The following is a 27,506-nucleotide window of genomic DNA, read 5'->3' on the forward strand; positions in this document are numbered from 1 at the left end:
GTTGGCCCCTGGACCTATTCTGGAGGGAGAAAGTAACACCTATGAGCATACTGGGGTGCCTACACATCAGTGACAATCTGTCAGGTGGCAGCCTAAAGGCCTGAATCAGAACACTCATCTCTGGTTTACCTTCCTAGAATTTGCCCTGCAGGAAGAAGCATCTGGCTGATAGCCAAAGCAGTATAAGAAATAATCTAATTGAAATGTCCTGGAGCAAAGCATTACTGACTTCAAGACATGCAACAGAGTATCCTGGAAGGGGAAGGGATTTATTTCAAAAGGAGCAGAGGGGGCAATCAGATCCCTGTAAACAGGAGAATTCCAAAGAACATGAACTCATGCCCAGGATAGAAACTCATGCTCAGAAAAGGACAGGGTCTTGTGTTTTCACCTTGGGCTGATCTTCTTGGTAGGAGGGCTATCTAACCTCTAGAGGAGAACACTAGACAACTCAGAGCCAAAATGCAAAAACTGTGAAAGGCATTTTTTTTTTCAGTTGGACTGCTTGTTTTCTGTTACCTCCTGACAATCAAGGAGATCTCTGTCATATCACTACCTGGATACAAACTGAAGGAACAGACAGCTCAGGGACTAAATTACAGAGATAACACATTAAAACATTAAAATATACCGTGTGAAACAAAAGATTATAAAACAAAGAAACAGGAAATCATTGCCCACCCAAAGGAATAAGATGAAACTTTAGAAACCATCAACAAAGATAAGACTTCAGATATACTAGACAGACTTTTTAAAAAATGATCTTCCATATGCTCAAAGAACTATAAGAAAAAAAAACAGAGAAAGAACTAAATGATATTAGGAAAAAATAAAATGAGAATCACAATAAAGAGACACTTTTTTTTTTTTTTTTAAAAAAGAGCAACTATAATGAAATACTGGAGGTGAAGACCACAATAAATAAAATTTAAAAATTCCTTCGAGGATCTCAACGGTAGATTGACGCTAGCAGAAGAAAGAATCAGTAAACTCAACAAGATGATTGAAATTATTGGGGTGAGAAACAGAAAGAAAAAAGAATGAAGAAAAGTAAATAGAATCTAAGAGATCTGTGAGACACCGTTGAGCATACCAAACACACATTATGGGAACCCCAGAAGGACATGATAGCGAGAAATGGGCAGATGGAAAATTCAAAGAAATAATGGTGGAAAGCTTCCCAAATTTAGACATGAATATATACTTTAAGAAGCCCGAATGAAGCCTTCAGAGAATAAACTTGAGACCCATGCCCAGACACATTGTAGTCAAACTGTCACATGCCAAGAATAAGGAGAATTATTAAAGTTATAAGAGAAAAGCAACACATCATATAAAAGGGAGCCCCTGGGAAGCAGACGTGGCCCAGTGGATAGGGCATCCGACTACCACATGGGAGGTCCGTGGTTCAAACCCCGGGGCCTCCTTGACCCGTGTGGAGCTGGCCCACATGCAGTGCTGATGTTCGCAAGGAGTGCCGTGCCATGCAGGGGTGCCCCCGCGTAGGGGAGTCCCATGCGCAAGGAGGGCGCCTTATAAGGAGAGCCGCACAGTGCGAAAGAAAATGCAGCCTGCCCAAGAATGAAACCGCACACAAGGAGGGCTGATGCAGCAAGACGACACGACAAAAAGAAACTCAGATTCCTGTGCCACTGACAACAACAGAAGCAGACAAAAAGAAGAACACGCAGCAAATCAACACAGAGAACAGACAACTGGGGTGGGGGGGGGAAGGGGAGAGAAAAAAATAAATCTTTGGAAAAAAAAGGGAGACCTAGTATGATTAAATACTGATTTCTAATCAGAAACCATGGAGGCAAGAAAGCAATGGGGTGAAATATTTAACATGCTAAAAGAAACTAATTGCCGACCATGAGTTTTCATAACTGGCAATACTGTCTTTCAAAAATGAGGGAGAGATTAAGACATTCCCAGATAAACAAAAGCTGAGGGAGTACATCACCACCAGACCTGTCCCACAAGTAAGCTAAAAGGGAGCTCTTCAGATTAAAAGGAAAGGACACTAGACAGTAGATCAAAGAGGAATAAAGAAATAAAGATCTTGGGTAAAGGTAACAATATAGGTAATTACAAATGCCAAAAAAATAGAAGACTTGCTAAAAACATCCAAAAGTTAGCAATATACATAAATATACACATCTAAGAAATTCAACAAACTACAAATAGGAAAACTCAAATAGATCCACAGCATGAGTTATTATATTCAAACTGTTGAATGCCAAAGATAAAGAGAGAATTCTGAAAGCCCCAAGGAAGAAGCAACATGTCACATACAAGGGAGCCTTGATAAGATTAAGAGCTGATTTCGCATTGGAAACCACAAAGACAAGAAGGAAATGGGATGACATATTTAAAGTGCTAAAAGGAAAAAGCTAACATCCAAGAATTCCATATCCAGCAAAACTGTCTTTCAGAAATGAGGGCGAGATTAAGACATTCCCAGATAAACAAATGCTGAGGTCGTTCATCACTAGACTGGCCCTACAAGAAGTGCTAAAGGGAGCTCTTTAGAATGAAAGGAAATGACATAAGACAATAGATCAAAGTGGCATGAAGAAATAAAGTTCTCCAGTAAAGATAATGACACTGGTAAATATAATACTAGTACTATTATACTTTTGGTTTGTAACTCCACTTTTCAGTTCCCACAGGATTTAAAAGGCAAATTCATAAAAAGCACTGATAAATCAGTGATTTTGGACTCATAGTATATAAACATGTAATCTGTGACAAGAACTACATAAAGGTAGGGGGACAGAGGGGTGCAGGAATATAGTTTATGCATACTCTTGAAATTAAATTGGTAACAAAGCAAACAAGATTGTTACAGATTTAGAAAGTTAAATTTAAGTCCCAAGGTAACTACAAAGGAAATAAATAATATGTAATCTTATAGCAACAGAAATTAGAGCACAGGTTGCCAGGGGTAGGGGGCAGAGGGAATGGAGAAGTCATGCATACTGTGTGTAAAGTTTCTGTTTATGTAGATGGGAAAGTTTTAGTAATGGAAGGTGATGAGGGTACTGCAATATTGTGAATATGATTAATCTCACTTAAGAGAATACTTGGGAGTAGATGAGATGGGAAAGTTTATGCTATTTATGTTCCAACAATTGAAAAAAAAAAGAAAGCATAACTAAAAACACAATGGCAATTAAATGCAGTACATGATACTGGGTAGGATCTAACAAGGGAGGAGAAAAGGCTCAAAGGGACATTACCGGGACATATGAAAAAACTGAAATATAGAGTGAAATCTTTATTTCTGTTAAATTTCTTACACTTGATAACTGTACTTAAGGTGGTTACATAAGTGAACATCCTTGTTTTTAGGAAATGTTCATAGCAGTATGAGTTTATGCTCCAAGGAGCATGATGTATACAACTTATACTCAAGTGTTTAGAAAATAGAATGATATTCAGACATAAATAAATAGATAAACAGATGACAGAATGATATGGCAAATGTGGCAAATGTTGAAATTGGTGGATCTGGGTATCTGGGGGGGGGTAGGGGTATGTTGAGTTATCTGAATGGGATTCATTTTATTTTTGCAGCTCTCCTTTAAGTTTGAAAGTATTTCAAAACAAAAAAGCTTAAAAAATTATTAAAATTAATTAAATAAGACCTAAGTAAATGGAAATACATCCCCTGTTCATGGATTAGAAGACTTAATATTGTTAACATATCAATACTACCAAAAGCATTCTATAGCTTTACAGCAATCTAGATAAAAAATCACATAGCCATTTCAGCAAAAATGGAAAAGCCAATCATCAGTTTCACATAGAATTGCAAGGGGTCTCAAACAGCCAAACCCATCTTGAAAAAACAAAGTTGAAGGACCTCCACTTCCCAATTTCAAAACTTACAACAAAGCTACAGTAATCAAAAGAGTTTGCTACTGAAATAATACAGACAAATGGACCAATGTAATAGAATGGAAAGCTCAGGAAAAAAACACACATTTATGGTCAACTGATTTTTGACAAGAGTGTCAAGTCTACTTAATGGGAAAAGAAGAGTCTCTTCCACAAATGTTACCGGGAAAACTGGATAGATACATGTGAAAGAATTAAATTGGACAACTACCTCACATGATATACAAAAATGAACTCTAAATGGGTCAAAGACCTTAACATAAGTATAAAACCTTAAAACTCTCAGAAGAAAACATAGGGGGAATCCTTCATAACTTTGTATTTGGTAGTGACTTCTTAGATATGACACCAAGAGTACGAGTAACAACGGAAAAGATAGATAAAATCAACGTCATCAAAATTAAACATTTTTGTACATTAAAGGGCGTGCTACAACATGGGTGATCCTTGAAAACCTCATGTTGAGTGAAATAAGCCAGACATAGGAGGACAAATATTGTACAGTTTCACTTACATGAAATACTTAGTATAAGCAAATTCAACACAGAAAGTAGATTACAGGTTACCAGGGGTTGCATGGGGGTGTGAGTGGGGAAGGGGATGCTATTGCTTAATAGGTACAGAATTTCTGTTTGGGATATTTAAAAAGATTTGATAATGGATGGTGGTAATGGAACCAAATATTGGGAATGTAATTAATGTCACTGAATTGTACACATGAAAAGTGGTTTAAATGGGAAATTTTGCAGTGTCTATGTGACCACAATAAAAATTTTGAAATGAAAACAAACAAACAAAAATCAAAGCGGTACTACCATTCCTACAGGTATAAAAAAGTATTATAAGGGAATACTATGAAACTTTTGATACCTACAAATTATATAACCTATATGAATGGAGAAATTCCTAGAAACACAAACTACCAAAATTCACAAAGAAAGGAAAGACACCAACAGACCTATAAGAAGTAGAGAAATTTAATTAATAATAAAAAATCTATCCTACAAAGAAAAGCCCAGCATCAATGACTTCACTGTGAATTCTAACCAAAGTTGAAATTATTCACATTCCTCCAAAGGAAGATAGGGGGACAGACACTTCCCAACTCCTGCTATCAGGCAAATATTACCCCTACATCAAAACCAGAAGAAGACATAACAACAAAATGAAGACCAATATCCCATATGAATATAGATGCAAAATCAAAAAAAAAAATGCTGGCAAATTGAATCCAGTAGCATATTAAATGGATTATACAACATGACCAAGAAGTATTTATACCAGGAGTGCAAGGTTGATTCCACATGCAAAAGTCAGTGCCTTTGGTAAATTGAAGAACCTTTTATAGTGCAAATAGTCACAACAAAATTAATATATTTTGTGAGATTAAACAATGTTTGTAAGCTTGAACTTTCTTAAAATATGTTTAAACTAATTGAATGTACATTTTTATGAAACATATTATTTTCAGAAGCACATTAGGCCCATCAATTATTTTCTCACTTTTGGAGTTGATGAAATGCTGAAATGTAAATCATAGAAATTTATCAAATAAATAGTTTTAAACCACAAAAAGAGTAAATCAATGTAATATACCATAAGTATTAGTCAGCCAAAGGGGTGCTGATGCAAAGTACCAGAAATCTATTGGCTTTTATAGAGGGTATTTATTTGGGGAAAAAGCTTACAGTTACAAGGCCCAAAAGAGTCCAACTCAAGGTTGCTTCCTCACCAAAATTTGTTGCCACATGTTTTGTTGTTGTTGTTGTTTTATTCATATTCATTTTATATTCTTACAAACTTCATGATTTCACCTTGTTTTAAAATACATCCTTTAACATTCTCATGATTAATTACTCAAAATAAAAATGGTTGGCCAAATGTTATGCCCATGTCATGATTTCTGATAGGTACTACTAAATTGCCTTTCAGAGAGGCAATTACACCCTCCTTAATAGTATATGAGATTATCTGTTTTATACATTCTTAACAGGTTTATTGTTATTAGTACGATTGTTACTTCAGGATTTTAATAAGGAGAAAGGGGAATTGTGCTGTTGCTTGAGGTTATAATTTCTCATTCCAGTAAAACTGAAATTGTTTCTAAAGAAGCTCCATTTCCTCACCCTTCTAGTTTCCATGACAAATGGTTTCCCTCTACTCTAGTTCCTGCCTACCTTTTTTTTAATTGTCTTTTTTTTTTTTTTAAAGATATATAGATCACAAAAAATGTTAAGTTGCCACATGTTGAAGCAAGTTGGCAGCCGATCTCTGCCTGGTCTCTCCTTCCTTCTTCTTGAGGCTCTGTGGGCCCAGCTTCTTCCAATCTCAGCTGTAGGCTGGCATAGGGTCTGTCTCTCTTCCCAGGGCTTTAGCTGTTTGAGCCTTCTCCTTTCTGTCACATGGCAGGACAGAACTGACCAAGTTCTCTACTCTTTCTTGTCTTCTTCTGTGTGTCTTCTTTAGTGAGTGTCCATTTACATAGCCCACCAAGGGTGCAGGGATTCAACCCTGAGTTACGCCCTACTGGCACGGTAGAATCAAAGCCCTAATCAACATAATTTAATCAAAGACACCTCACCTGAATCTAATGCAATCAAAGGGGATCACACCCAGAGGAACAAACCAGTTTACAAATATACTCCTTCTTTTTTGGAATTCATAAATAATATCAAACTGCTACACCATATTAATAGAATAAAAAAGAAAAAGCATATGATCATAGCATAGATACCAAAGAAAACATGTGACAAAATGCAAAACTCACTCATGATAAAAATGAAGAGCAAACTAGGAAAAGAAGGGAACATCCTCTATCTGATAAAGGGCATCTATGAAAAGTCCATAGCTAATGGTGAAAGTTAATGGTGACTGAAAGCTTTCCCCCTGAGATCAGGAAGAAGACGAGGATATCTGTGCCTATGACTTCTATTCAAGATTGAAATAGAGGTTCTAGCCAGGGAAACTAGGCAAGAAAAATAAATGACATCCAGGTTAGAAAGTGTAGGAGTTTGGAGCTACGTAGCCCAGAAAAACATATTTTTAAACTTAATCTATTCCTGTTGGTATGAACCTTTATAAAAAGGACTTTTGATGAGGTTGAAGTAAGGTGTGGCCCAGGATGGGTCTTAATCCTATTACTGAAGGACTTATGGGGAAAGTCACAGAGAAAGAGGAAGCCCCAGGGGGAGCAGACAGAAACCACAAGTCATCGGAATCCAGAAGAGAAGGGAGAGGCCAGGAGAGGCTGTCATGGGCATTACCATGTGACAGAGAATCCAAGGACCAAAGATCACTGACAGCTAACCCCAGAACACCAGCATTCAGGAAGAAAGCATCACATTGATGAAACCTTGATTTGAACTTCTAGCCTCAAAATCATGAGTCAATTGATTCTCACTGTTTAAGCCAAACTGTTGCAAGGTATTTGCTTTAACAACAAAGAAACTAAAACAGAAAGGAAGAACTAAAACTTTCCCTATTTGCAGATGATATGTTCCTATATATAGAAAATCCTGAAAAATCAAGAAAACTGTTAGAACTAATAAACAAATTCAGCAAAGTTGCAGGAGACAGAATCAACATGCAAAAATCACCTGTATTTCTATACACTAGCAATGAACAATCAAAAAAAAAAGAAATTAAGAAAAATAATCCATTTACAATAACATTGAAAGGAACAAATACTTAGGAAAAAATTTTAGCCAAGGACTGAACAGACACCTCACCAAAGGAGATAAACAGATAGCAAACAAGCATATGAAACGATGCTCAACACCATATATAATTAGGGAACCACAAACAAAAACACTGAGATACCACTACAACACACCTACCAAAAGGGCTAAAATCTAAAACAGTGACACCAAATGCTAATGTGGATGTGGAACAATGGGAGCTCTCATTCTTTGCTGGTGGGAATGATAGATGGCACAACCAATTTGGAAGAGTTTGGCAGTTTCTTACAAAGCTAAACATGGGCTTACTGTATGATCCAGCATTTATGATCTTAGGAGTTGAAAATCTATGTCTACACAAAATCCTGCACGAGTGCTTACAGCAGCTTTATTCATAATTGCCAAAAACTGGAAGCAACAAAGATACCCCTCCATAAGTGAATGGATAAACAAACTGTGGCACATCCCCAAAACTGGAATATCATTTAGCAATAAAAAGAAATGATTTGTCAAGCCACAAAACATCATGGAGGAACCTTAAATACATATTGCTAAGTGAAGGAAGTTAATCTGAAAAGGCTATATATTTTATGATTCCAACTATATGACACTGGGAAAGGTAAAACTATGGAGACAGTGAAAAGATCAGTAGTTGTCATGGGTTGGAGGTGGGATGGGGAAAGGGATGAATAGGTGAACCACAGGGCATTTTTAGGGTAGTGAAACTATTCTATAGGCTACTATAGAAACTATTCTGTAGATACATGGCATACACTTGTTAAAAGCCTTAGGACTATATACATAAAGAGTGAACCCTGATGTAAACTCCGGACTTCAGTCACTAATAATGTATCAATATTGGGTCATCAAGTGTAACAAATATATTACACTAACACAAGATGTCAATAAAAGGGGAAATTATATTTGTGTGGCAAGGGTATATAGGAATGCTACTTTCTGAGCAATTTTTCTGTAAACCTAAAATCACTTTAAATAAAAGTTTATTATTTTTTAAAAATGAAAAAAATTGCCATATTTTGAAAAAATTAACTGAGGAGGCCTAAGACTTGTACAATTAAAAATTACAAAACATTGTTGATAGGGGAAAGGGGAAAACGGGAAGGATGTTGGATATATGGGAGTCCCTGTATTTGGCATGTGACTTTTCTGTAACCTAAAACTTATTTGAAGACAAAATGGAAAAAGACACTGGGGGAATAAATGGAAGAAAATGTCACTGTACATATAGGGCAACAGCTCTTACAGTGATGAAAGGCAAAATGTCAAAAATAATTTTTTAAATATTTTTTCATTAGATTCTATTATCCCAAATTTTTTTATTAAAATTTTTTTTCTATTTTATTTCATACTTTTAAAACCATCATTATTATTTCATTTTCTTATTAATTATATTTGGATATTTTATTGGCTTCATTTTTGAAGAAGTTTTGGACCACAGAAAGGTTACAACTACGGTGGAGAGGATAAAAAAAATTGTTGAAAGAAATTTAAAAAGACATGAATAAATGAAAAGCCATTCCTTGTTCATGGCTAGGAAGACAATATTATTAAGATGACAATACTATCCAAAGCAATCTACAGAATCAATGCAATCCCTATCAAAATCCCAGTGCTGCTTTGTTTTGCAGAAATAGTGTGATATTGGAATAAGGATATACACAGAGACCAATGGCATAGAACTTAGAGCCCAGAAATAAATCCTCAGATAAATGATCAACTGATTTTCCACAAGGATGCCAAGTTCACTCAATGGGGGAAGAAGAGCCTCTTCAAAAATTAGTGCTGAGAAAAATGGATATCCACATTCAAAAGAATGAATTGGAGGCGGTGGACTTGGCCCAGTGGTTAGGGCATCCATCTACCACATGGGAGGTCCATGGTTCAAACCCCAGACCTCCTTGACCGGCGTGGAGCTGGCTCATGTGCAGTGCTGATGCGTGCAAGGAGTGCCCTGCCACGCAGAGGTGTCCCCCGCGTAGGGGAGCCCCATGCGCAAGGAGTGCGCCCCGTAAGGAGAGTCACCCAGCACGAAAGAAAGTGCAGCCTGCCCAGGAATGGTGCCGCACACACAGAGAGCTGACACAACAAGCTGACACAACAAAAAGAAACACAGATTCCCGGTGTTGCTGACAACAACAGAAGAGGACAAAGAAGACGATGCAGCAAAGAGACACAGAAAACAGACAACTGGGGTGGGGGGGGGCGGGGAAGAGAAATAAATAAATAAATCTTAAAAAAAAAAGGGCTTTAAAAAAAAAAAGAATGAATTGGAACCTTACCTTATACCATATTACAAAAATTAACTCAAGATGTATCAACAACCTAAATGTAAGCACTAAAACCATGAAACTCTTTAAACTGAAAGCCACACAGCACTCCAGAAAGGTTCCCTCTCCACTAGTGGCGGCTACCTCCTGGGTTGGTGGGCCACCGCCTCTCGCAACGAGGGGCCTGGATACCCCTCCTTAACCCAAGAGCTGGACACCTCTGTCCTGGAGATGTTTCCGGGCTCCCAGAGCCAGGCATCCCAGTCCTATATCTCCAGGGCCCAGGTATCCTGGTTCTCCACCTGCTAGATCCAGAAGTCCCAGATCTGCACCACCAGGACCAAGCCTCCTGCAGATAGCTCTCTGCCATATTGGTGCCCTCAGCCTCCTGGAACCAAGGACCCCAGGGTCAGCCTGCGGAACTTTTGTGCTCTCCACTCCCAAGGCCAAGAAACCCAGGCTCTCTCCTAACCCCCAACTTTTAGATGCCTGACGCTTCACTTCCCAACCTGGAAGAGCAGAGGAACCCCTGCCCCCAGCTTAGGGAATTCAGACTCTCCAATTTCCAAGAGCCAAGGAATCTAGGCACTGTGAACTCTAAGGAACTCAGTCACCCCAAAATTCCAGCCTCCATATGCTGTTAGCCTAAGGAACCTTGGCATCCTGGGAAGGAGCCCCAAGTTCCAGGGGCTAAGCAACCAGGATGCATCTCATCATGGTTGCCAATCCTCCTAAGGGAGACCACAAGGGGTTTGTGGCTGCACCCTGGCGGTGGTCCCCACAGAAGACCAAAGCTCAGTGGCAGGCAGAAGTTGCCATTCCCAAGACTAGGTATGCTGCTGCCTTTGCACCAACCTGCAGGTGCTGCTGATGGTGGTAGCCATGGTGCTGGGGCTGGGGATGTCAGGGGTCGGTGGTGTGCTTGCGCTGGGCCCCACGGGCCTGGTGGCCTTCTTCCCGGGTGAGCTGCAGTTGTGCATGCTCAGAATAACCTTGCTGCTGCTGCTGCTGCTGCTATGCAGCCTGGTCCACGGCACCGCCAGCCTGGACCTGAGCATGCTCAGCTGCCTGGGCACCACTCTCTTTTTCCTGATCACCACACTGCTCTCATCAGCACTTGGCATGAGCTTGGTGCTGGCACCGCAGCCAGGCACTGCCTTTGCCACCATCAACATCTTCATAGGAGACACTGGCATGGCCAAGGTGGCCCCCAGCAAGGAAGTGCTCAATTCGTTCTTGGATCTTGTGAGAAATATCTTGCCCTCCAACCTGGTATCGGCAGCCTTCCATTCATACACTACCTCCTATGAACCAAAATGGATCAACAGAATCCAGAACAGAACCTTGGTGAAGACGGGGTGAGATGGAAGGCATGAACATTCTGGGCCTGGTGGTGTTTACCACCATCTTTGGTGTGGCCCTGCAGTAACTGGGCCCAAGGGAGAGATGCATCCACTTCTTTAACTCCTTCAATGATGCCACCATGGAGCTGGTCTCTGGGATCATGTGGTGTGCCCCATGGACATCTTGTTCTTGGTGGCCAGGAAGACTGTGGCGATGTTCTTTGCCAGTCTTGGCAAGTATATCTTGTGCTGCCTGCTGGGCCATGCCATTCATGGCCCTGGTTCTGCCCCTCATCTACTTCCTCTTCACCAGCAAAAACCCCTTCCGCTTCCTCTAGGGCATCATGACCCTGCTGGCCACCACCTTCAGGATCTCCCCCAGGTCCACTACACTCCCACTGATGATGAAGTACATGGAGGAGAACAGCATGTCCAAGCCTATCAGCCCCTTCATCTTGCCCATCGGGGCCACGGTCAACATGGGCAGTGCTGCCCTCTTCCACTGTATGGCTGCAGTGTTCATTGTACAGCTCAAGCAGAAACCCCAGGACCTCAAGAAGATAAGTCACTCTGATCACCATCACAGCACCCAGTATGGGGGAAGCAGGCATCCCTGCTGGAAGTGTCCTCACTCTGGCATCATCCTTGAAGTCATCAGCTTGCCTGTTCACAAGCTCTCTTTGATCTAGGCTGTGGACTAGCTAGTGGACCATTCCTGTACCATCATCAGCGTGGAAGGTGACACCCTTGGGGCGGTGCTCCTCCAGTTATGCCGACCACACAGAGGCAAGGAGCTTGATGCCCGAGCTCATCCAGGTGAAGAGCAAGATGCCCCTGGCTCCACTGCCAGTCCCCACCGAGGAAGGGAATCCCTCCTCCCACACTGTCCAGGGCCTGCTGGGGATGCCGACAGGCTGAGAGAAGGAATCGGTCATGTAAACCTATTTTGGACACTAGGATCATGAGGGATAGATGGACAAACTGGGGCTCTAGGGGGTCCCAGACAGCCCTGCTCCCAACATCAGATCTGGGAGGCTTTGCTACTGGGGTATATGTTGATATGAAGGTGTCTTCCCCACACCTTCCCAGTCCTCCACTCTTGTCCTTCACCTAAGGCTAGGGAACAGCAAGATGGAGAAATAACTGCCCCCCACCCTCACCCCCGGAGCCTACCAGGGCTCCCCAAAGCACAGGTCACCACATGGATTCTACCCCCTTTGAGGGGAAGGCTGTTCTGGTTGTGAGGCTGGCTCCTTTGCTGGTTATTGTTGGTGGCTGTAGCTGGGCTATGTTGTGTGTATGTGTGCAAGTGTACACAGAAGAGGTGTGAAACTCCTATCACCATCTACTCTCCACAGTATGCCTCACCCTGTCCCCTGGCCCTCTGTTCTTTCCCCAGTAACAAATACTCCTAGGAACCCTGGGGAGGGGGAGGTCAAGGACAAATACTGCTGTCACTCCAAAGGACATTTTTTAGCAATAAAATTGTGTGTTAATTAAAAAAAAAAAAAACTCTTAGAAGAAAACAGGGGGAGAAAGACATACCAAGATGACTAAGTGTGATGCTCTAGAGTTCCATCCCCCCATATAAGTTTTAAACAACAAGCAAAAAAATAGAGGCAGAATTATCCTTCTCAGAGCTCCAGAAAACAGTTAAAGGGTTATAGAAACTAGGTAGTGCCAAATCAAGAAAAAGACTATTTAAAAATGGTAGGAGGGAAGCAGACTTGGCCCAATGGATAGGGCGTCCACCTTCCACATGGGAGGTCCACGGTTCAAACCCCGGGCCTCCTTGACCTGTGTGGAGCTGGCCCATGAACAGTGCTGATGCATGCAAGCAGTGCCCTGCCACGCAGGGCTGTCCCCCGCATAGGGGAGCCCCAAGTGCAAGGAGTGTGCCCCGTAAGGAGAGCCGCCCAGTGCGAAAGAAAGTGCAGCTTGCCCAAGAATGGTGCCGCACACACGGAGAGCTGACACAACAAGATAACGCAACAAAAAGAAACACAGATTCCCAGTGCCACAGATAAGGATAGAAGTGGTCACAGAAGAACACACAGCAAATGGACAGAGAGCAGACAACTGGGGGGGCGGGAGGAAGGGGAAAGAAATAAATAAAAAATAAATCTTTAAAAAATAAAAAAATAAAAATGGTAGGAAAATCTCATGGTGCCTTTGCTAGCTATTCCCCCACCCCTTTCCAGCTCAGTGTAGAGCCAGCCCACGTTCCCAGTGTGGGTCTCTGGTCCCAGTTCAGGAGGGAGCAGAATAACCCTTATGTGCATATTTGAGTGCATGTATACCTGTACCAATCTGTCTGGTGGCAGCCTGAAAGACCAGGACACTCGCCTTCGTCTCTCCAGTCTCAGAACTTCCTCTGGCCACAGAAGTGGTTCACAGGGCAGCTAACACTGTAAGAAAACAATGAAACTGCAGCTGCCTGCAGCAAAGGATAACCATCTTTAAGACGTACAGTAGAGCACCCAGGACTGGGAGGAAAGACTGAATTTCCTAGGGAAAGAGGAACATTCAGAAAATACAAGTAAAAATGGGGAATTCATAAGGCCAAGAGAGCATGATCAGGACAAGACACAAGCTCAGAAAAAAATGGAGAGGACCCTACGTTTTTTGACTCAGACTTCTCTTCAGCCTCACTGTTAGGCAGGGTAAACTCTGAAGGGCACAGAGCCAATCTGCGAAGAATGGGAAAAATGTTTTCTTTCGTTTTTTCCCCTTTATTTCTCTTTCTTCTCCTTTTTCATAGTTCTAGGTATTCAATGGCATATGCAAACCATCTTCCTATAACACTGTCATCCCCCTTTATGTTGTTCTTGTCACGAATTACATCTTTATGCACTGTGTGCCCAATACCATAGATTCATAATTACTTTTTACACGTATGTATTTTGGATCACGTAAGAAGTAAAAAGTGGAGTTACAATCCAAAAATACAAAAGTACTGGCACTGGATTTTAGTATACTCATAAGATTGTGCAACCATCATCACTGTCTAATTCCAGAATATTTTTATCTCCCTACGTGGGTAAATGTAAATGCCAGTACTCTTATTTTCTGTTGGTAGTTCCACTTTTGACCTCTTACAGGATCTAAAATGTGAATGCAGAAAAAGTAATGATAAATCTATGGTTTTGGACACAAAATGTATAAAGATGTCATCTGTGGCAAGAACATAAATGGGTGGTGCTGGAGGGACAATTACCAGACATTGTATGTCCTCCAATGGCTCACTGGATGGAACGTGGGAGAGTGTGGGCTATGATGTGGACCACTGACCATGAGGTGCAGCGGTGCTCAGAGATGTATTCACCAAATGCAATGACTGTCTCATGATGATGGAGGAGATTGTTGCTATGGGGGGAGGAGTGGGGTGAGGGGGGTGGGGGGTATATGGGGACCTCATATTTTCTGAATGTAATAAAAAAATAAATTTAAAAAAAATGTCATGAATAAAAAAAAAAAAAGAACAATATAAAGTGGGAAACAGCTATGGCTCAGTCAGTTGGGCTCCTGTCTACCATATGGGAGGTCCTTGGTTCGTGTCCCAGGGCCTTGTGAGGGCAGGCTGGCCTGCGCGCCATGGAGAGCTGCCGCAGCAACAAAGAGAGACAAGCAGATACAGAAAACACACTCAGTGAATGGACACAGAGAAAAGACAGAATGGAACAAGACACAAGGGGGGGAGTAAATAAATTAATAAATCTTTTAAAAAAAAGAATATAAAGTGGGCTGCTAGAAGGGCATAGGAAGCTTGTGCATGCTATTGAAGAAGGCATAGCAATAAATCCTCATGACCTTGGATTTGGCACTGAACTCTTAGACATGACACCAAAAGCACAGGCAACAATAGAAAAAAAAAGATAAACTGGATTAATCAAAATTTAAAACTTTTGTGCATAAAAGGCCATTACCAAGAAAGCACAAAAACCTACAGAATGAGAAAAGTTGCAAATCATAGATATGATAAGGATTTAATATCTAGAATATATAAAGACCTCTTACAACTCCATAACAAAAAGACAAACAACCCAACTAAAATATGGGAAGAGAACTTGAATAAACATTTCTCCAAAGAAGATACGTAAGTGGCCAATAAGCACATGAAAAAATACTCAACATCATTAGCCACTAGGAAAACGCAAATCAAAACCAAAATGAGAATCCACTTCACATCCACTAGGATGGTTACAATTAAAAAGACAGACAGGGAAGCAGATGTGGCTCAAGCAATCGGGTTCCCATCTACCATATCGGAAGCCCTGAGTTCAGTTCCCACTGCCTCCTGAAAATACAAAAACCAACAAGAAAAACAAATGAAAAAAAACAACTCAGGGAAGCTGATGTGGCTCAGTGGTTGAGCGTTGGCTTCTCGCATGCAAGGTTCCTGGTTCAATTCCCAGCCATTACACATGGTGATGAGGATGTGAAAAACTGGACCCCTGATACATTACTAGTGGGAACTATAAAATTGTGTAGCCAGTTTGGCAGTTCCTCAAAAGGTTAAACACAGAAATACCAATAAGACCCATTAAATCTACTTCTAGGTATCCAAAACAACTGAAAACCTATGTTCACACAAAAACATGTATTCCAGTGTTCCTAGCAGAATTATTCAAATAGCCAAAAAGTGAAATAACTCAAATGTCTATCAAATGACCAATGGATAATGGTATATCCATACAATGGAAAATTATTCAGTCATAAAAAGGGATGAAATATTGATACATGGATGAAACTTGAAAACAGTATGCTAAGTGAAAGAAACCAGACAGAAAAGACCACATACTGTATGATTTCATTTTTATGAAAAATACAGAATAGGCAAATCCATAGGAACAGAAAGTGGATTAGTGGTTGCCAGAGGGTTGGTTGGAGGAGGAGGGAATGGGGAGTAAGTTCTAATTAGTATGTTCTGGAATTAGCGATGATGGTTACACCTCTTGTGAATATAGTAATATCTGTTTAAATGTATACTTTAACATGGTGAGTTTAATTATAATTCATGTTAATTGTAGCAATAAAAATACATAAATCTTTGAGGGTTGAGCTGAGGCACTGAGGGAAAAATATATAAAACAGAAAACCTCTGGTTGGTTCTTACACAAGGCCAGGGTTGAGCACTACTTTAAAGTGCATACTAAGAGTAGAATTGCTGGTGTGTATGTGTGTAGCCAACTATAACAGATGTTGCTAAAGTACTTTCCAAAGTGGTAATAACTATTTATGGTTCCTCTGGTATGTAGGAATGTTCCAGTTGCTCTTTGACAACACATGAGTATTATTATCCTGGTAGAGGGATAAGGAAACTGGGGCTCAGAGAGGTTAGATGACTTATCCAAAATCATAAAGTGGTACTGTTGGTGTGTAACTCCAAAGACTGTGTTCTCCACCATCTCTGACAGTCGACCTCTTCATTTACAAGCATTACTTCTGTCAAATGTGTTCCAACTCACTAACATCACTGAACTAGGGCACCAGAAATATTGTCTGTTCTATATATCCCATCTGTTTCCTATTGAGGCTCTAAATTTAACTTTAGCCTGAAGGATGAGATTCACCACATTACTGACTTCTCCTAGAATCCTGGAGTCAGCCAATCCCAGAGGCCTGGGCTTTCAAAACACACAGAAATATTAAATTAAAGGGGACTTCATATTTACCAATGAGTTTATCTTCAAGTGCCAATTGACAATCAGGAATTTGTCTGAGCTATAAAAATTTACCTATTTCTAACTATGTGTCAAGGAGCAGGCAAGATGTCTTAAAGGTTTCAGAAGAATAAGTCAGGTTTCCTGTTTTCAGAAAGTTCATCTTTTGAGATGCTGAGATTCTAATGTCAATGAGACAGGCTTTTAAGTGGTATAATTATTCAGAAGTGATAAACATGAGCTAGAGGTTTGGACTAAGTGACCTTGACATTTCTTTCCTACCCTGAATCTACAGGAATCTATGGTAACACTCTGTGGCTGTAAATGAAATGAAGCCTTTTCCCTGGCTGTGGTAGCTTGCCCCTAAGATGGCCCCCCAGATCCCTGTCCCTGGTAGTCAAGTCCTTGTGCAGCCCCTCACCAATAGGACACTGCAGAATGATGGTGTGTGATTCTGAAGCTAGATCATAAAAGACATTGTAGCTTCTGCCTTGTGCTCTCTTGGATTATTCACTCTGTGGGAAACCAGCTGACATGTTGTGATGGTAATCCAGGAGCTCTATGGGAAGATCCTTGTGGTGAGGAACTGAGGCTTCTTACCAACAGTCAGTACTAAGTTGCCAGCCATGTGAGTGAGCCACCTTGAAAGCAGAACCTTTGGCCCTAATCAATCCTTCAGATGACTGAACCTAAGGCCAACATTCTGAACACAACCACCAGCTAAGTTGCTCTTGAATTCGTGACCAACAGAAACCATGGGAGATGAGAAATGTTTATTGTTTTCCTTTTAAAAAAAGAATAAGAATACCAGAAGATGAGGATTAACAGGTAGACCAAAGCCAGATCTTAGAGGATCTTTGGGCTTGGATTTTATCCTGTTAACAAGGAATTTTAAAGTCATGTTCCATAATAACCTCTAAGTGAAACAGCACGGAGAAAGGTGAATGAGTTCTTAATAGATTGGGTTTGACTCTTCACTAATCAGAGCAGCTTCCTGCTTTAGGGTCATTTATACTTCCAGGTAAGACTTCATTTGAAGAAAGGACCCATTGCCTAAAAATGTTTGAAAGCTACTGTTGTAGGTAAAGAGTCACTGTAAGATTTTAAGCAATGGACTGACAATATGCATTTGAACTAACTCAGGCAGTGGAGGACAGATTGGAGGAGAGCAAAACCAAAGGCAAAAAGAACAGTTGAGAGGTCACTTCAATAGCTCAATCAAATGAGGTTGAGTACCTGAATGATAGCAGGATAGCAGGGCTGAACAGGAGGGAACAGCCACAAGAGATTAGAAGGTAGAATCAATAGGACATGGTGAGTGACTGGATGTATGCAAGAGATGGCCAGGCGAGGCAGCAAGAGGAGGAGTGAGTCAAAGTGAGGAATGACACCCCCTAACCCCCACCCCAGATTTCTGGCTTGGGCCACTGCATGGACATGAATGATGGTGTCATTCATTATAAGAGGAAGAAATCAAGGAATTGTATTTGGCTGCTAGAAACAGAGCTCTGACTGCAATGGCAGTCAGATGAGAGTTTAATGAGAGTTTGTTCTCTCATTAAAAGATGTCCAGAGGAAGATGGCTCCTGGCATTGGTTAGGGACTCAAGGATAGATGGTAAAGGCCCTGAAATTCTTGTGGCTTTTCCTTCTCAGTCCCAGGATGGCTGCTGGTGCTCCATTTATCATGTCTAGTTTCCTAAAAACAGGAAGGAATAAGGATAAAAGAGAAACAAGGGGGAAGCAGATGTGGCTCAAGTGATTGGGTTCCTGCCAACCACATGGGAAGTCCGTGGTTCAGTTCCCAGTGCCTCCTAAAGAAGACAGCAAGCCAGCATAACAGGCAGGTGTGGCAAGCAGAAACAAGATGACGCAACAAGAGACACAAGAAGAAAATCATAATGAGAGACACAACAAAGCAGGGAACAGAGGTGGCTTAAGCAATTAGGTGCTGTAGCAGTTTGATATAGTTATGAATTCCAAAAAGAGATATTGGATTATGTTTGTAAACTGGTCTGTACCTGGGCATGATTAAATTATGATTAGGGCTTTGATTGGGCCACGTCAGTAGGGCATTGAGTCCCCACCCCTTGGTGGGTGGGGACTCACAGATAAAAGGCATGGCAAAGGAAAGAGTAAAAAGATTTTGATGTTGGAATTTTGATTTGAAGTTTGATGCTAGAGTCTTGAGCTGGAGCCCTGGGAAGTAAGCACACAGAGGAAAGAGAAGCAAGCCCCAGGAAGAAAGGACCTGAGCCAGGAGAAGAAAACAGAGGAATAGAGATGGCTCCTTAGACACAGCAGAAACCCCAGGGAGAGACAGAGCCATCTGCCTGATAGTCTACAGCTGGCCTTGTGGAGAGAGGCAAACCCTACAGAGCCTCATAGACTATAGCTGGCCTTGTGGAGAAAACAGGACTGAGCCCAGAGAGAAGCTTGACCTGTGAAGAGAGGAACCCCGGAAGCCCAAATGCTGGCAGATGTTGGCAGCCATCTTGCTCTAACACATGGAAATAGACTTTGGTGAGGGAAGTAACTCATGCTCTATGGCCCGGTATCTGTAAGCTCCTACCCTAAATAAATACCCTTTATAGAAGCCAACAGATTTCTGGTATTTTGCATCAGCACCCCTTTTGGCTAGCTAATACAGGTGCCTCCCTCCCACATCGGAGGTCCTGGGTTCAGTTCCCAATGCCCCCTAAAGAAACAAAGATGAATAGACACAGCAAATGCAAACAATTAGGGGATAGGGAGAGATAAATAAATAAAATAAATCGTTAAAAAAAAAAAAAGAAGAGTAACATGGGCTTTCCTTAGAAGCCTCACCCAACAACTTCTACTTATATCCCTTTTGCTTGGCAAAAGATGAGTCATGTGCAAAATCTTAGTTATTGGGGAAGGGGCTAGAATATGAACCCTAACCTCACAAATACTATTACATAGGAGAGTATAATTGAGGAGTGTTACAGTGATGATGAGTAAATCAATCTCATCATGCTGTATTTTCCACAGCAGTGAAATAATGAGTTAGGCTTTGGTCATATTGGCTCTGAGGTAGGACTTGCAGATGAAGACACAGAGTAGGCAACTAGATACAAAGTTCTGGAGTACAAGAGAAAAATGTAGGCTGATCTCAATTTTTAAAGTCATCTGCATGTAAGTGTACCTGATGCCAAGGACAGTGATGAGAATGCCCAAGAAGAGTATAAAGAGAGAGGGAACAAAATCAAGGTCAGAACTCTGGGGAATACCAACATTTAAGGGACAGGCAGAATAATATGAATCCATAAGAAGACTGAGAAGGCCAAAGAAATAGACAGAGACTCACAAGAGTAGCTTCACAGAAATCAAGGAGAGAGTATCAAGGAAGCTATGGGCAACAAAGATATGGACAGAAAACACCCACTGGAGCCACACATGGGGAAGTGGTGGATGAAGGGAAAGAAAATCCTAGGGAATGATAGTGTTAAAAGAAGGGTTACCTTAGAATGGAGAGACTTGGAAGTGGAAAGTGTTAGGCTCCGGAGCATGTGTAGGGCACATTTTCAGTAATAGGTGCTCCCCATAATCTGCTGGATAAAGAAGGCAAAGGGGAAGAGCAGACTGAAATTCCTCCCTGGCCAACAAGGAGCACACTAGAGTAGGCCCTTGGAAAAACTGTTCATGATGGAGCAGGAACTGTCAGCCAAGAGGGAAACTTCCTGATAAACTCTTAAGAACTTTGTGGTCCAACAGATTCACTTGACCAGAGGCCACCAGCCTGGACAGTAACTGGCACCAAGGCTGGGCCTGAAGCTGGATCACCTCCAGGATTAGGCTGACCAGAGTCTGGGTTTCTACTTCAGTCTAGGGTTACCCAGCAGTTTTCTGGATTAGAAGTGAGGGCATCTGCCTTATGGTGCCATAGGAGTCTGTGGCTTAATTGTCTTGTTAGATACGTTATTAAATGAAGACCCTGATGAATATTTTGGTTACCCTAAAGACAGGTAATTTTCAAAATCAGAAACCTAAATAACAGTTATGGAGGGAGACCAAGCACAGGAAAATGGATTAGCCTTAGATAGGGTATGTTATCTCTAAACCTTCTTATACACTAATGGAGTGTTTTCTGATGCTTCCTGGAAGACCTGCCTTTGTGAATTTTATAAGCTTTATAATCTGCCTCCTGCTTGTATCATATATATAACCAATTTTCTCTTCAATCTCACAATTCTAGAAGCCTCATTGTCACAATGGTGCTTGATACCTGATTTGCTACTGAAAGCAACCCAGCAACTGTCAGCCTGTAGCTTTTCCTGGTTCAATACTAGAATATAAGCTCCACAAGAGCTTGTTTACTGGTATATCCTGGCTTCTAGGACAGTACCTGGCACACAGTAGGAGCTCAGTAAATGAAACTTCTGTTGAATGAATGGATGAACTTCTTAATCCCCTAGGATTGACCTCTCTGTGACATTTGGTACCTGTTGATGAGCCTCCTCGCCAACACACACAGACACACCCACCCTCTTAAAACTCTCCCCTTTCTTGTCTTCCCCACCCCCAGGTTCACCTGGTTCTGTTCCAATTCTTTTGTCTGATTTTTAAAATGCCAGTGTTTCCCAGAATCGCATCTTTAGTTTTCACTTCTTCCTGAGCCACACTCTTGCTATGTAATTTTATCCCCTCCCTGGTTTCAATTCCTCATAGACACCAAGCACTCCCAAATCTAAAAGAGATCTAACCATGTCACCCACTTGCTTAAAAAGCCAATGGCATTTCATTGTCCACGCATAAACTCCAAATTTGTCTTCCTTAGCATTTTACAGTCATCAATCAGTATACATGAACACCATCTTGCAAAGTAAGCTGTGCTCCCACCACTAAGGACTATTCAAACTTCCCAAATACCCTATGTTTAATGCTTGTAATGCTTCCATTTTCTCTCTACCTAGAATGCTCTTCATCCCTCTCATCTACTAGTGAAATCCTAGCCAAGGCCCAACACAAATGCCACCCCCCTTTTGGAGCCTTTCCTGACCCCCCGTCAGGAAGAATGGCCCCCATACACCTGTTTTCCCATAGCCATTTGCTCAAATCCCAATATTCTATCATATAATAATAGGTAGTTTGTTCCCTCGCTGAGCCATGAGCTCTTTAATGGTAGGAACCATATATTACTCATGTTCACAGATCCAGCCCCTTACCTTAGTGCCTGGCATCCAGTATGCTCCAAAAGCTTACAATTGCTTGAACCAATTCTACTTACAAAAAAGGCAAAATAATAGCTCCCAAATAGTAACAGAATCACATCATTTCAACAAAGTACAATGAAAATATTGCTACATTAACAGAAGTAAAAGAACTACCACAAAGTACTGGGCCCAACTGGAGGACTGTCCAGCCCTAGATGGAAAATTCATTCCTCAGAACTAGACCCCAACACAATAGGGAAATCCTAAATATAGAGCATTAATCTCTTACCTCCGGAGATACACAGTCTCCTCGTCTTCTGTGTTACAAAACTTGTGGGCATGTTTGGCAGCATCAATCACACGGGACCGATCCCGGGGCCTCATGGGCAATTTCTCTAACTGACAGTCTGAAGGAACAGAGAAATATTTGGTCACTAGAGCCACTGAGAAATACCCCAAGACAATGAGAAATTTTCAGTGGGGCCTTTGACACTGTAATTTTTCACTGTAATTGCTATGCTTATTGAATTTTCCAACTAAAAATGACTTGGAGTCAGGAGATTTGGATTTTGATCCCAGCTCCTGTTCCTGCCCTTGTGGTTTCTGGCAAATCATTTCCTCTTTTTCGACCTTATTCCTCATTTGAAAGACAAGTGGATTATATTATCTCAAAGTTCTTCCCAGCACTGCAATTTTGAGTTTGCTAGGCATATTTCTGTGCTCATAGCACACCTGGCTTGTATTATAACATATTAGAATCAGAAGAGACAACCAAGTGCTAGGGGTGGATAAGTGCTCAGGAAAGAGGATAAATGATATGATATAGACAGTATGCAAATGACCCATCACAGGTGGATGAGTTGTGATCAGAAAACAATGAAAACGTACAGGAAAAAAATCAGGTACAGTTACAAAGCAGACAGAAAAGTAATATAATGCAAATCAAGTACCTAAAGGATCACAGAGAAAGTCAAGTGACCAGTGATTTAGGAAGTGAAGATGACAATTAGAGAACACGTCACTCTTCACAAAAACCTACTGAAGTAGACATTTATTATTCTGACTTTAAAGATAAAGGGGACTGAACTGAAGCTTAGAAAGGGTAAAAGATGGGAAACGGACTTTGGCCCAGTGGTTAGGGCGTCCGTCTACCACATGGGAGGTCCGCGGTTCAAGCCCCGGGCCTCCTTGACCCGTGTGGAGCTGGCCCAAGCGCAGTGCTGATGCGCGCAAGGAGTGCCCCGCGTAGGGGAGCCCCACACGCAAGGAGTGCACCCATAAGGAGAGCCGCCCAGCACGAAGGAGGGAGCAGCCTGCCGAGGAATGGCACCGCCCACACTTCCCGTGCCGCTGACGACAACAGAAGCAGACAAAGAAACAAGACGCAGCAAAAAGACACAGAAAACAGACAACCGGGGGAGGGGAGGGGAATTAAATAAATAAAAATAAATCTTTTAAAAAAAAAAGAAAGGGTAAAAGACCTGCTGGACATCTAGTATGAAGTAGAACAAGAATTCAGACCCAGCTTAAAAAGCCTATGCTCTTTCCACATCTCCTTACCATTCATTCATTCAATAAATGTGAGGGTCCTGTATGTCCCAGGCACTGTTCTAACACTGTGCTGGGTATTCGGCTAAGAATAAAGCAGACAAAGTCGCTGCCCTGATAAAGTTAACATTCTACTGGAGGAGGCAGAAAGTTTTAAGAATAATAACTAAATAATATGATTTCAGATAATGACAAGTCCTAAAAGCAACAACAAAAGTTAGGCAGGGTAAGAGGATACACAGCAATTCCAGATAGTGATAAGTGCTACCAAGAAAAATTAGGCAAGGTAAGAGGACAAAGAGCAACACAGACGCTATTTTAGACGAGGTAATCAGGGAAGAGTTCTCTTAGGAAGTGATGTTTGAGCAGAGACCTGAATGAAGTGAGGGAGCACTGAGGGAAAAAAGTTCGAGACAGAAGAAACACCAAGTCCAAAGGCCCTGGGGCAGGAATATTTTTGACATGGTAGAGAAAAACAAGAAGGCCAATTAGTGCAGTGAGCAAGGGGAAGAGTGTTAGGAAATGAAATCCGAGAGGTGCTAAGGGCCTGATCGTTTAGGGTCTTGATATCAACTTTGGTTTTATTCTAGGGGTAATAGGAAAGCACTAGTTGTGAACAGGAAATTGACTCTGGCTGCTATGTGGAAAACAGAAAAGAGTGGGGACAGGGAAAGCAAGAGACTATTGCACCAATCCAGGTTAAGTATTGATGGTGGCTTGGGCAAGAGTGTTAGAAATGGAGGAGGGAAGAAGGGGCAGATGCTGTAAAGATTTTCAAGGACACACCTGCAGGACTTGTTGATGGATAGGATAGATGTAAGATATGAGAAAGAAAGGAGTTAAGGATGGTTCAAGGTTTTTTTATCTAAGCTACTGGATGGAATTCAGTGAGTAACCTAGGTATGGTTTAGATGGTGAGAAGGGAAGGGAAGATTGCCTAAAGTGGGGTCAAGATAGAATGCAGGTGGTGTATGGGAATTCTGTACAATTTTTATGCACAGTGTTTCTGTAAACCTACTACTTCTCTATTAATTAAAAAAGAATGGAAAATCAGGATGTGGGGACAGCCAATTTAAGAAACTCTTTTCGAGGAATTTTGCTTTAAAAGAAGCAAAGAAATGGAGTTATAGCTGGAGGGGCTCCACTGATTGCAATAGAGACTATGATAGGAACACTTGGAAGGCAGGGAGTAGGAGATCACAAATTCAATTTTGAACATAAGGTATTTGAGAAGGCTATTAGACATCCAAGTGGCAATGCTGAAGATGCAATTTGGAGTTTGAAGAGCTACTCAGCACAGAGGGGGTATTTAAACCTTGGGAATGGTTAAGATCACCCAGAAAGTAAGTATAGATTGAGAATAGGTCAGAGGACAGAGCCCTAGGTCTTTGCTATGCCTAAAAGTCTGAGAGAGAAAAAGGAACCATACATGAGAAGGAGCAAAATTTGAGGTAGGAGGAAAATCAGGAGAGTACGGATTAGAAGCAAAGAAAGAAAGCATTACGGGGACCAGATGTGGCTCAAGCGGTTGAGTGCTGCTTCCCACATATATGGGAGGTCCCAGGTTTGGTCCCGTGCCTCCTAAAAGAAAAAAAACAGCAAACAAGTGAAAAAACTGATGTGGCTCAGCGGTTGACCGCCAGTTTCCCACATGCGAGGTCCAGGGTTCAATCCCCCATCATAGTACAGTACCTAAAACAAGCAAACAAAAAAAAAATGCATTTCAAGGATTCAAGGAGGACATGATCATCTCCATCAAATGCTACTGAGAGGGGGATTAAGATGAGCATCGGTAATTGTCTACTGGAACTGGCAACATGGAGTTCAATTAGTAACCTAGGTGTGGTGTGGTGGGAAGGAAAACCTGCTTGACTTGGGGTCAAGAGGGAATGGGACTATTCATGAACTATTGTGATTAGTAATCGAAGAAAATGTGGCACTGGTGTGGAGAAAGTCGCCATGGTGGCTGCTGGGTGTGAGGAATGGGAGGAAGAGATGAGATGTGGAGGCATTTTCGGGACTTGGAGTTGTCCTGGGTGATGCTGCAGGGACAGTCACCGGACATTGTATGTCCTCCCATGGCCCACTGGATGGAACGTGGGAGAGTGTGGGTTATGATGTGGACCATTGACCATGAGGTGCAGCGGTGCTCTGAGATGTATTCACCAAACCCAATGAATGTCTCATGATGATGGAGAAGGTTGTTGTTATGGGGGGAGGAGTGGGGTGAAGGGGGTGGGGGGTATATAGGGACCTAATTTTTTTTAATGTAATATTAAAAAAATAAAGACAAAAAATAAAAAATAAAAATAAAATAGTTCACCCATTTCAAAAAAAAGAAAAAAGAGGGAATGGGAAATGAGAATGTAGAGAGAGCCATTATAGGTACCTCCTTGAGGAGCTGTCCTATTAAAGAAGCAGAGAAATGGGGATATAGCTGAAGGGAAATGTAGGAAGAGAGGGGTTTTATTTATTTTTTGCTCTAAAATGAGAGCTATTATAGCATCCGTGTATCCAGCAGAAAGTAAAGTTTCTAGAAGCGATTTTTTTTTTTAAGAAAATGGTATGGGAGTTAGTTACCGGATATTTTTTTCTGAAGAAGGTAGCTTAGTTTTGAGGGAGGAGAGGTATGGATACAAAGTCACAAGGTTAAACAGCAAAGATGCCCTGGAGTGGGGCGGGGATGTACAGGGAGGATTTTGATGGAGAGAAAAAGCCTAACAATCTTCAATGAGACAAGGCTCCCGATAAACAGTTCGCTCTCAAGAACCCGAAGGTCCCTTCCTTGCAGACGCCTTTCATTTCCTGACTACTCACCCAGCACCAGGACCATCTGGCCGCACAAACAATAGTAGACGTGGAGGGGCTTCTCGCCGTCGTCATATTCCTCCCGGTCCCGGGTATCCGAGCAGACTACCGACCGCGACACTACCTTGGGCATAGCTCAGGAGAGGAGTCCGGAAACAACTCCAAGAGCCGACGTCGCACAAAAATGACGTCACACGCACGCGTTGCGCCTTCCCCGGTCTTTTACTCTGGTCACGTGCCGGTAGTAGTGTTCCGTAGTCACCGTAGTCCGGTTAGGCAGAAATGCAGGGGTGCCGCCCTGATCTGCCCAGAACTTCCTTGCCTTGGCCTCAGTTAGCTCGGACTTGTTTAGCTGGGATACCCTTACTATTTAAATTATTTATTTATGTAATAATTTATAAAATTTTTACATATAAAATATTTTACAATTAATTATTCTATACACCCATGTAAGTGTGCCTCTAAATATGATTTTTATTTTAATGGCTGTCTTCAGGATAAGTACCTAATGAAGTAGAAATATCTTGATATTAATTGAGATATAGTTCACATAAAATGAAATACATCTTTTTTAAAGTGTTTAAATCGGTGTTAGTATGTTCACAAGGTGCACAACCTTCACCACTGGTCTGATTCCAGAACTTTTCATCACCCCAAAAACCAACCCTGTATAGCCCCTGCAAACCAATAATCTACATTCTGTCCTTACGGATTTGCCTGTTCTGACAGTTTCATAAAAATGGAATCATACAATGTGTGGCCTTCTGTGTCTGTCTTCTTTCACTTTGCATGTTTTCAAGGTTTATCCATGTTGTAGCATGAATCAGTACTTCCTTTTTATAACTGAATAATACTTCATTGAATGGATATGTACCATATTTTGTTTATTCATCAGTTGATGGACATCTGGGTTGTTTCCACTTTGGCTGTTATAAATAAGCTGCTATGAACATTGGTGTACAAGTTTGTATGTGAACAAATGTTTTTGAGTATCTTGGAAATATCTAGGAGTGAAATTGCTGGGTCATAGAGTAACTTTTTGTTAAATCTTGTGAAGAACTGCCAAACTGTTTTCCAAAGTGACTTCACCATTTTATATACCC

The 27,506-nt window shown here is 41.4% G+C and overlaps 1 protein-coding gene and 1 pseudogene across 1 annotated transcript in view; one reads left to right on the forward strand and one right to left on the reverse strand.

The window, feature by feature from the left end:
- Nucleotides 1-26,589, reverse strand: part of STEEP1 (STING1 ER exit protein 1) — a 49,907-nt gene extending 23,318 nt beyond the window's left edge. Inside the window, exons 1-2 of the mRNA XM_058291361.1 lie at nt 26,413-26,589; nt 22,337-22,454 (exon numbers count right to left, since the gene is read on the reverse strand). Coding sequence (XP_058147344.1) covers nt 22,337-22,454; nt 26,413-26,536 — 242 coding nt within the window. The 5' untranslated portion in view covers nt 26,537-26,589. The remainder of the gene's footprint in view (nt 1-22,336; nt 22,455-26,412) is intronic.
- On the forward strand, nt 10,584-12,150 carry LOC139438198 (neutral amino acid transporter B(0) pseudogene; annotated as a pseudogene).
- Nucleotides 26,590-27,506: the final 917 nt, after the last annotated feature.

Source organism: Dasypus novemcinctus, chromosome X (assembly GCF_030445035.2).
Source record: "Dasypus novemcinctus isolate mDasNov1 chromosome X, mDasNov1.1.hap2, whole genome shotgun sequence".
NCBI classification, from domain to species: domain Eukaryota; kingdom Metazoa; phylum Chordata; class Mammalia; order Cingulata; family Dasypodidae; genus Dasypus; species Dasypus novemcinctus.